Below are 11,903 nucleotides of genomic sequence, written 5' to 3'. Positions count from 1 at the left end.
ATTCAATACAGTCCCTGTCAAAATACCAATGGCATTCTCCGAGCTAGAAGAAATAATACTACAATTTATATGGAGCCACAAAAGACCCTGAATAGCCAAAGCAATCTTGAGAAAGAAGAACAAAGTTAGAGGTATCTATCAAACTCCCTGATTTCAAACTATACTACAAAGCTATAATAAAACAGTATGGTACTGGGGCCAGCCCAGTGGCTCAGGTGGTTGGAGCTCCGTGCTTCTAACACCGAAGGCTGCCGGTTTGATTCCCACAAGGTTGCCGGTTCAACTCCTCAACTCCTGCAAGGGATGGTGGGCTGCGCCCCCTGCAACTAAGATTGAACACGGTACGTTGAGCTGAGCTGCCGATGAGCTTCTCTGGATGGTTCAGTTGGTTGGAGCACGGGCTCTCAATCACAAGGTTGCCAGTTCGATTCTTCGACTCCCACAAGGGATGGTGGGCTGTGCCCCCTGCAACTTAACAATGGCAACTGGAACAGGAGCTGAGCTGCACCCTCCATAACTAAGATTGAAAGGACAACAACTTGACTTGGAAAAAGACCTGGAAGTACACCCAGTAAAGTCCTGTTCCACTTCCCCAATAAAATCTTTAAAACAAACAAAAAACAAAATAATCAGTATGGTACCGACATAAAAAAGGACATATAGATCAATGGAACAAAATACAGAGCCCATAAATATGGACAACTAATCTACAACAAAGGAGACAAGAATATACAATGGGGAAATAACAGTTTCTTCAATAAGTGGGTGCTGGGAAAACTAGACAGATACTTGCACATGCAAAAAAGTGAAACCACATTCTTTCAGCATATGTAAAAATAAACTCAAAATGGATTAAAAGCCAGACTTAAATCCATAAAACTCCTAGAAGAAAACAGGCAGTAAACTCTGACATCAGTCATAGCAATATTTTGGGGGTATGTCTCTTAAGGCAAGGGAAACAAAAGAAAAAATCAATGGAATACATCAAACTAAAAACTTCTACACAGTGGAGGAAACCAATAAAATGAAAACTCAACTTACTGAATGGGAGAAGATATTCACAAATGACATGGGGTTAATATCCAAAATACGTAAGGAACTCATACAAATCAACATCCCAAGAAAAGAAAGAAAATCTAATTTAGAAATGGGCAGAGGACCTGAATAGATCGTTCTCCAAACAAGACATTCAGATGGCCAACAGGTATGTGAAAAGATGCTCAACATCACTAATCATCATGGAATGCAAATCAAAACCACAATGATACAACCTCACACCTGTCAGAACAGTACTATCAGAAAATAAACAAATTAGTGTTGGCATGGATGTGAAGAAAAAGGAAACTCATATCCTGTTGGTTTGCTTGTAAATTGGTACAGGCCCTATGGAAAATATTACGGAGATACCTCAAAAAACTTAAAAAAATTAATTGCCCCATGACCCAGTAATTCCACTTCTGGGATGATTTATCTGAGGAAAACGAAAACACAAAAAAAAAAAAAAAAAAAAATTTTCATTGCAGCATTTTTTATAATACTCAAGATATGGAAGCAACCTAGCTATTCATTGATAGATGAATGGAAGATGATGTCATATATATGATATCTGCCATACACACACACAATGTAATATTTCTCAGCCATAAAAAAGAATGAAATCTTAACATTTATGACAACATGGATGGAAGTAAGTCAGAGAAAAACAAATACCATATGATTTTACTTTTATGCGAAATCTTAAAACAAGTACACAAAACAGTAACAGACCCATAGGTACCAAGAACTAACTGATGGTTGCTAGAAGGAAGGAGGGGGAGGGTGAAAAAGGTGAAGGTGATTAAGATGTACAAACTTTCAGTTTAAAATAAGCTCTAGGGATGTAGTATACAAAGGAACAATACAACTGCAAGGTGACAGATGGTTGCTAGACTTACTGTGTTGATCACATCATAAGGTATTTAAATGTAAAATCACTGTTGTATGCCTGAAACTAACATAATATTGTATGCCAACTATACATTAATACTTTTTTAAATAAAATAAAAAGTAAACATTTTCTCCCTTGGATTCCATAATTTAAAAAAAATAAATAAATAAAAGATCATCATTGACATTGTCCTAGTACTAGCTTTTCACCTTTGGTCCCTTTTCCTCCACCTGCATCCTAAATGTAGGTGTGCCCCAATATTTTAATCACAGACCTGTTGGTACTCTTTTTTTTAACGGTCTTGTCCACTCTCATGCCTTCATCTATCACCTATGTGTATAATTCTTAAGCCTTTAACTATAATAATGCATTGTACATGAAAGGGGCCCTTGAGATTTGGGGATCCACGCTCAAAAAGGAGGAAATCACTAAAGCCTAAAGTAAAGAAATTAAACTCCTAGCTATCCCCCCCACCAAAGAAAATGTCCCTAAGTGTTCCATCCCATTGACTGAACAATACTCTGTCACTACTAATTTAAAGTATCTAGGTTACATACTACTTTTTTCTCCTGTTGACCTAAGTTATCTTCCTGCAGTACCACATTTACAGTTATTTTGACTGGGTAGGGCAAGTTTCCCCCATTCGTTTAAAAAAAAAAAAAAAATCTTGATTATTATAGGTTTACTTTCCTAGAGAATATAAGAAATATTCCCCCACCCTATGGGAAAAAAGAACGATCTCAATAGGATTTTGACTAGTATTTCATTAAATGTAGAAAGTAGAGACCTTTCAGTATTTACCTCAGCTATATAAGGTTAAGTATTGTCTTCAATGTAAAGAGGAAAATTGAGATAGAAAGCCACACAGTAAGTGGTAGAACCACTATTGAGCTCAACGTTGCAACCCAAGAAACAACAAGGATTTTACACCATTCATGACATCCTTTCCCCAACTGAATACATTTTTAGAAGATAAAATAACAGTTGAGGTCATCATCCAGAGAACTTTTTTCTGGTTCTATGGGACAACAGAGACTGGATATGTTAAGCAGATGTAATTTATTTAATCTATGAGAAGGGAAAAGGAAGTGTTGGCAGTTTTTCTCAAAACACTCCCCTGTAAACTGGCAGAGGGCAGGCGGTGGGGAGAAGGAGGTGCCAGCTTGACAGCATATCCTCTGGCCAAAAGAAAGGAATCGTAACTGAAGAGCAGGGGAGGTGATCTGGAAACAGACTTACCACTTACACACTTATGCAGCTGCTCCCTGTGAGCGGCTCATCGTCCATAGTGCACCAGCTTCGAGGCAGCCTTTCTGCCAGACGTTTGCTTACACACCCACTGAATGCTCTAGAGCACCTCACTTTCCTTAGGAATCTATTTTTAACATTTCCCATGAGCATTACTAACAAGTCCAAATCTCAATCTTTAAACAAGTATTCATTGAAGAGCAGGTTGCCCTTGTAATGGATCAAGTAGTCCATGCTAAGTGGTAGAAGGAAATAGTAGGCTTTCTCAGCATCTGCCGTGTTTCATCCCTGTGTGGCTGAATCCGACAAGGGACAGTTAAGTAAGCTTTCATTACAGTCCAGAATGGGCAATCTAATGAGGCAGTTTACTGACTGGTATTTTCAAGAGAGAAAAAAAAAAGATTTTAGTACTTATCTTAACAGACCAATATGAACTCTTTAAGTGTGACTTTCATTAATTTTAGCCATGCCCTTAGAATCCAAGGATTATATAGACTTGTGACTTTTAAAAAAATTTAAACTTTGATGTTTTTTAGATGTATACTATTTTCTCCACCATTCTTTCCTGTACTTTTCAACCTGCTGATTTGTACTTAGGAATTTCTATTCTCATCTTCTGAGAAAATGTTCAACATTTTCTCATAAAGACTAATTTAGTCTCCCATTCTGGCTGCTTTCTTGGATATTCTTCCAGCAAGTAGTAAAGAAGTGGCTTGCTTTGGAACATATAACTAGTTTCTCCAATCTTCAGTACATTACTGTTAGTGAGCCAAAATAAGTAGTTTCCTAGTCACGCATAAAATAAATATTTGAGTGAGCAACCATAGTTGCAGAATGAATGATTACATAAACTGTAACCAGTTGTCAATAACTAGAATGAAAGGAGAACTGACTCTGGCTGGTGAGCACACAATGTGATAGATAAAGTAGTGTAGAATTGTACTTTTGAAACCTATGTAATTTTACTAACCATTGTCATCCCAATAAATTTCATTTTAAAAAGATACAATATATGATGAGTCTATTATCCATGAAGACTTCCATTCCAAACATCTCTTTAAGTGACAATCTGCATACTTACATGAACATTTATTATGTATAAACAGTAAACGCTCTCAAAAGACTTTGTCAAAGTTACCTGCTTTGTAGGACCACTGAGCCAGCCAAGAGAATAAACAGAGCATTTGCAAAACGGTTGATCTGTACATCACAATGGCTAATGGAACACAGAGCTACCCAGGATGTTGATTTTTTTGAAAACAAATATATTAGAATATCTGATGTCAGAGGTAAAATTTATTACGCTAATACAGACGTTGATTAAAGATTTATGAATCACCTCTGAAAATCACCTTAATTCTGAGGCTACTCTAGAATATCCTTAGTGGTTTAAAATACGCAAATGATTCCATCTTTTGAGGAAAAACCAAAAGTCATGAGTTAATTAGTGTATATGATCAGTGATCATTCTAACTTCATTTCTACTCCTGGAGCTAATTTGATATTAAATATATTTAAATGTATTTAAAATGTGTATCTTGATAATAAACCCAAACTTGCTTCCACTGTGTAAGTAGTAAAATGAAGGGTCCCAAACCCACTTGAACACAAGGATTCTAACATAACAGAGCACTGCCTGTTGCCCAGTACACCGTTTTACAATTTTTACAAAAGTAAAAAATAAAAATAAATCCAAAAGGACAGTGAAAACAAATACATGTGTGGATGAGAGACTAGAAGCACTCCTTGAGGGAAAACAATTAGCTTATTTTTTGTTAGCCAAGATATAAGCTTTAGTACAAATCAGCCTTCAATTAACTATAGACTCCCTTAAAGATTTTCATGTTTTTCAAAGCACAAACTTGTAGCTTTGATTATTTTTTTCTACTGTATTATTGTTTCCTAGTTTATTACTTTCCTCTTATTTTTATTCTCTCTCCTACTTTGAGTTTATTTTTTGGTTTCTTTTTGCCCCCCCTTTCTATTTATTTATGTATTTAAAGTTTATTGGGGTGACAATGGTTAGTAAAGTTATAATTATACAATTATAGGTTTCAATTGTACAATTCTGTATTACATCATCTATATATCACATTGTGTATTCACCATGCAGTCAGTTCTCCTTTCATCACCATATATTTGATCCCGTTTACCTTCATCTACCACCCCCTCCCACTTTACCCTCTGGTAACCACTAAACTATTATCTATGTCTATGAGTTTTTGCTTATTTGTTTGTCTTATTGCTTTGCTGCTTTCAGTTTTATATCCCATATATCAGTGAAATCATATGGTTCTTGACTTTTTCTGTCTGACTTATTTTGCCTAGCATAATAATCTCAAGATCCAGCCATATTGTCACAAATGGCACTATTTCATCTTTTCTTATGGCACAATAGTATTCCATTGTGTATACCTATATACCACATCTTTATCCAGTCATCTACTGAAGGACACTTTGGTTGTTTCCATGTCTTGGCCACTGTAATTAAAGCTATAGTGACCATTCTAATTTATTAAGCTATATCCCACAAGCTTTGTGATGTATTGTTTTCATTTTCAATCAGTTTGGAGTATTTTTAAAAAAAATTTCCATTCTGACTTCTTTAACCCATAATTTATTTAGCAATGTGTTTTATTATTTCCAAATATATTGATATTTATTTAACTTTTTAAGTTCTAATTTAATTGCATTGTATTTAGAGATCATAGATTACATAATACTTAATTTTTTAAATTTATTAAAGTTTTCTTAACACTAGTACATGATAGGTTTTTGTAAGCATTTCATGTACACTTAAGAGATATATATTTTGGAACATTCTCCAGGAAATATCATATGTAAGTCCGCAAAACAAGACTTAATTCTAGAAGATTACAATCATATTAACATCTTTTTCAACCATAATGGCATGAAACTAGAAATCAACTACAAGAAGAAAACAAAACTCACAAATATGTGGAGACCAAACCACATGCTGCTTTAAAGCCAATGGGTCAAAGAAGAAATCAAAAGAGAAATCAAAAAATATCTTGACACAAATGAAAATGGAACTACAACAAACCAAAATGTATGGGATGCAGCAAAAGAAGTGTAAGGGGGAAGATCATAGCGATAAATGCCTACATTAAGAAAAAAGAAAGCTTAAATAAACAACCTAACTTTATACCTCAAGCAACTAGGAAAAGAAAAACAAACTAAACCCAAACTCAGTGGAAGGAAGGAAATAACAGAGAGCAGAAATAAATGAATTAGATACTTGAGACAATACAAAAGGTTAATGAAACTAAGAACTGTTTTTTGTAAAAGATAAACAAAATAGACAAAACTAGCTAGACTTACCAGGGAAAGAGTATTCAAATTAATTACAAATGAAAGAGGAGACATTACAACTGATACCATATAAATACAAAGGATCATAAGAGACTACTATGAACAATTGTATGCTAACAAATTGCACCACCTAGAAGAAATGGATGCATTTCTAGAAACATACAATCTAACAAGACTGAATCATGAAGAAATAGAAAAACTGAAGACCAGTTACTAGTTAGGAAATTGAATTAGTGATCAGAAGCCTCCACAAAGAAAAGTCCAGGACCAGACGGCTTCACTGGGGAATTCTATCAAATATTTAAAGAAGAATTAATATCAAGCCTTCTCACACTCTTCCAAAAAAAACAGAAGAGTAGGGAAGATTTCCAAACTAATTTTACAAGGCTATCACTGCCCTGATACCAAAAGCAGACAATGGCAGTACAAAAACAGAACATTACAAGACAATATCACTGATGACTATAGATGCAAAAATACTCGACAAAATTTTAGCACAGCAAATTCAGCGGTACATGTGAAAGAAAGATCATATACCGTGATCAAGTGTGATTTTTTCCAGGGATGCAAGGATGGTTCAACATATGCAAATCAACCAATGTGATATGCCACATTAACAAAATGAAGAACAAAAATCATACATCAACTGATGCAAAAAAGCATTTGACAAATTCAACATCCTTTCACAATAAAAACAACAACATGGGTATAGAGGGAACATACTTCAATAAAATAAAAGCCACATATCAGAAGCCCACAGCTAACATCATGCTGAATGGTCAAAAGCTAAAAGCTTTTCCTCCAAGATTAGGAGCAAGACAAGTACAACCACTCTATCACTTTTATTCAAGACAGTACTAGAAGTCCTAGCCAGAGCAATTAGGCAAGAAATAGAAATAAAAGGCATCCAGATTGGAAAGGAAGAAATAAAATTATTCATTTGCAGATGACATGATATTATATAAGAAAACCATAAGATCACCAAAAAACTATTATAATTAATAAGTCAAGTTGCAGGATACAAAATCAATATACAAAAATCTGTCGCATTTCTATACAGTAATACCAAACTATCAGAAAGAGGAATTAAGAAAACAATCCCATTTATAATTGTATGAAAAAGAATAAAATACCTAGGAATTTAACCAAGGAGGTGAAAAATGGTATGCTGAAAACATTAAGACACTGATGAAAGAAACTGAAGAAGACATAAATAAATGGAAAAATATTCTGTGCTCATGGACTGAAAGAATTATTTTCAAAATGCCCATACGCCTGAAAGCCATGCAATCCTATCAATAGTTCAATAGCATTTCTCACAGAAAAAGAAAAAAGCATTCTAAAATTCACATAGAACCTCGAAAGACCTCAAATAGCCAATGCAATCTTGAGAAAGGAAAACAAAGCTAGAGGTATCGCTTTCTGATTTCAAACTATATTGTAAAACTATAGTAAAAACAAAACAAAAACAAATAAACAAACAAACGAAAAAAACAGTATGATATTGGCGGAAAAACAGACATGTAAATCAATATAACAGAGAGCCCAGAGATAAACCCAAGCATATATACTCAATTTATGACAAAGGAGCCAAGAACATACAATGGGGGAAAGGATAGTCTCTTCAATAAAAGGTGTAGGGCAGACTGGACAGCCACATGCAAAAGAAGGAAAAGACCCCTCTCTTACACAATACACAAAAGCCAACTCAGAATGGATTAAAAACTTGAACATATGACCTGAAACCATAAAACTCCTAGAAGAAAACGGGTAAACTCCTTGACATTGGTCTCGGCAATGATTTTGCATTTAACACCAAAAGCAAAGGCAACAAAAACAAACAAAAATGAAAATAAACAAGTGGGACCATATCAAACTAAAAAGCTGCACAGCAAAGGAAAGCATCAAACAAATGAAAAGTCATCCTACCAAATGGGAAAAACTACTTCCAAATCATATATCTGATAAGGGGTTAATATGCAAAATACATAAGGAATTCATAGAACTCAATTGCATAAAACCCCAAACAATCCATGTACCCTGTCCACCTTTCAAGGTTTATTACAACCAACAAGTGTGAAGTCCTTCACAAAGCCTAATCTTGTCTACCCTCTGCCACCTCCGTAAATTTATATGCAAGGTCCCCCTTTCCTGAAACCTTAAAACTAGCTTGTCTCTCTCAAGGAATTAAAAGATCATAAATGAAAGGGTAACCTACAGAATGGGGGATAATATTTGCAAATCATATATGTGATAAGGGGTTAACATCCAAAATATATAAAGAACTCATAAAATTCAATAAAACAAATTTGATTGAAAAATGGGCAGAGGATCTGAATAGATATTTTTCCAAAGAAAACATACAGACGGCTAATAGGTACATGAAAAGGTGCTCAGTATCAGCATCAGTAATCAGGGAAATGCAAACCAAAACCACAATGAAATAGTACCTGCCACCTGTTAGAATGGCTGTCATCAAAAAGATAAGAGATAACAAGTATTGGCAAGGAGGTGGAGAAAAGGGAACACTTGTAAACTCTTGGTAGGAATGTAAATTGATGCAACCACTATAGAAAACAGTATGAAGGTTCCTCAAAAAATTAATACTACAATATGATCCAGCAATTCCACTCTAGTGATACATGTGAAGAAAACAAAATCACTATCAAAGAGATATCAGCACCCCATGTTATTTATAATAGTTAGGTCATGGAAACTACATAAGTGTCCATTGATGGATGAATGCATAAAGAAAACATGGTACATACATATATACAATGAAATATTATTCAGCCATAAAAAAGAAGGAAATCCTGCCATTTGCAGCAACATGCATGGACCTTGAGGGCATTATGCTAAGTGACATAAGTTGGCTAGAGAAGGACAAATACTGTATTGTCTCACATATATGTGGAATCTAAACAAATTGAACTCAGAGAAACAGAACTGACTGGTGACTGCCGGAGTCGGTGGGTGGGAGGAGAGGGAAATGGGTCAAGGTGGTCAATAGATTAACAACTTGCAATTATAAAGTAAAGAAGTCTATGGGGATGTAAAGTACAGCATGGTGACTATAGTGAACAACATTGTATTATATATTTGAAAGTTGCTAAGAGTAAGTTTTAAAAGTTCTCACTACAAAAAACAACAACTTATAGCTACGAGATGATGGATATTAACTAAACATTGTGATGATCAGTTAGCAATATAAACATATAAAATCATGTACATATAAAAACATATAAACTTCAAAAGGAACTTGAACACCTTAAACTAATACGACATTAAATGTCAATTACATCTCAGCAAAACTGAAAAAAAAATAGATTTTCACTAACTGTTCAACCCAGAATTCCCCAAACTTCTGGCAAGACAAATCAAGAGAAAAAGAGAGAAAAACAGTATTATGAATGTAAAGGGGACTATAACTAAGGATAGTACAATTATATGCTAACAATTTTGAAAACAGACACCAGGAGGAAGTTTCTTAAAAATATATACGTATACTTTATGAGATGTCACCAAAGAAATTAAAAGTTTGAATAGTTCAACTATTAAAGATATTGAAACAGTTGTTAAACATCTTCCCACAAAGATGAGATTAGATAATATGAATAGTTATAAGAATGTATTTTTATAGAGATCAGGAGAAAGGTGAGGGCTAAGCCCTGTCAAAATGTTATCAGAGAACATGTATTATGATAACAATTATTTACAAATAAATAATAAGACCCTGAATATGTATACTAACAAACTAATGCTGTTCTGAACAGACCAGCTTGCAACTGGCCCAGCCCGAGCTGCTCTTATGCACTGATGTGGCAGGGCCATTTTCTGGGGCAGAGGCTGTCCCCAGCAGACCAATCATAAGCCCCTACTGCTCACTTCCATGAGAAAGGACGAACACCTTTGTAGGTGGAATTTATGGGAATGAACCATTTACAATATAGAAAATACGGAACCAGAGTAGAAAGGAGACATCTGTAAAGGTTTGGCAGTATGAAAGTACTTAGTTGCTAAAGATTTGTAGATTTTTTTGGTTTATGAGATAGGGAAAGGTACCCCCCTTTCCCCATTTCCAATACATGTTACATATATTTTCAAAGCTCATCTCCATCGTTACTAGGGCTCTATTTATTGGTATCATTTTTGGGGATGCAGGACGTAGTGGCTGAACTAGCTACATACACAAAGGGAGCTCAAGCCTCTTTCTACAGGTAAATATCTCTGCCTTCAGTAGCAGCGCTGCCAAAGTAACGTTACTGAACCACACGAATAAACTTCAAAAGGAACTTGAACCACTCACCTGGATACAAGCCAGAGGCTCATTTGTCCAAATCGAATATCCACCAACTAAATATATTCTCTCATTATGGACAGCAACTCCAGATTCATTTTGGCCTAAAGTAAAGAGAATTGAATGAAAAGAAAAAAACAAATCCATTTCTTTGCATGTCTTAATTAACCCCTTTGCCACTAAGGGATACAATTTCCACTGTGGCACACCTGTGTATGCCACAGGGTTTTTGCAGCAACGCATCAATGCCTCCCAGTCCTGAGAGGGAAGAATTGACCACTATGTCAGAGAATGAATCTGTGTCAGGTCAGAACCAGGCATAACACTTATTGGCCAACGAACTTAGTAAATACAGTATTAAATACAACAATAATAAGCCATATAGAACTAAGAACTTTATACCGTTATATGCCATAAATGCATAGTGGTGGCAATAAGGTACATTTTAGAAATGCAATACACCTCTTGTACGACAAATGCTTTTAAGACAAGTGCTTGTATTTGTAAAGTAACAGCTGCAACCCCAAGAAGCCAGTAAAACAGAGCCATAGCCCTCATGTGCTCCAAATGAAGACAAATGACAGAAAAGATTGATAAAGTCACTACCCTCCCTTCCTTTACATACACAACAGTTTTAAGACTAGATTAAAGTTCCTGAGCTGGGACTAGCCTGGATAGTCCCTTGGCACTGACACACCGAAATGATGAAAGGTTCCTCCCCCATTTAAAAAAAGAAGATAGAATAACTCACTACCACATATTCTTCCCTGGAGGCCACCAAAGAGTGAGATAGTCTCTTTTTATTGATGGGCTGACACAGGATTGACTCGGGTAATAAATAAGCCAGATCCTATAGCAGACAGAAGCAGAAATCCAGGGGCCGAGTAGCTAAGGTGCCATTACAGCAACCTAGAGAGAGTCAAGTACTTGTAGGTGGGCCTCAAAAAATGCTTTTTCTAAAAACAGCAGCTGAATACAAAGCACTTGAACCTCTCCCATTGGTTGTGCTCTCAAGGGTGCCTCCCAAGCAACAGCTGTGAGTGACTGAGTGCCCACTCAGCATATTAAACTGTCTTCAGGCACTGGTCCTGCCCACCA

The 11,903-nt window shown here is 35.5% G+C and overlaps 1 protein-coding gene across 5 annotated transcripts in view; it reads right to left on the bottom strand.

Moving 5' to 3' along the window:
• Positions 1-10,775: 10,775 nt before the first annotated feature.
• The window catches only part of KLHL32 (kelch like family member 32), a 181,833-nt gene continuing 180,705 nt past the window's right edge, over positions 10,776-11,903 (bottom strand). For all 5 annotated transcript variants that reach the window (XM_074333320.1, XM_074333319.1, XM_074333321.1 and 2 more), the window contains one exon: positions 10,776-10,909. In XM_074333320.1, the coding sequence (XP_074189421.1) occupies positions 10,791-10,909 (119 nt within the window). In that variant the 3' untranslated portion in view covers positions 10,776-10,790. The remainder of the gene's footprint in view (positions 10,910-11,903) is intronic.

Source organism: Rhinolophus sinicus, linkage group LG05, assembly GCF_036562045.2.
Source record: "Rhinolophus sinicus isolate RSC01 linkage group LG05, ASM3656204v1, whole genome shotgun sequence".
Taxonomy (NCBI): Eukaryota; Metazoa; Chordata; class Mammalia; order Chiroptera; family Rhinolophidae; genus Rhinolophus; species Rhinolophus sinicus.
Note: the sequence above shows the minus strand (reverse complement) of the source record. Positions and strands in the feature narration are given on the sequence as shown.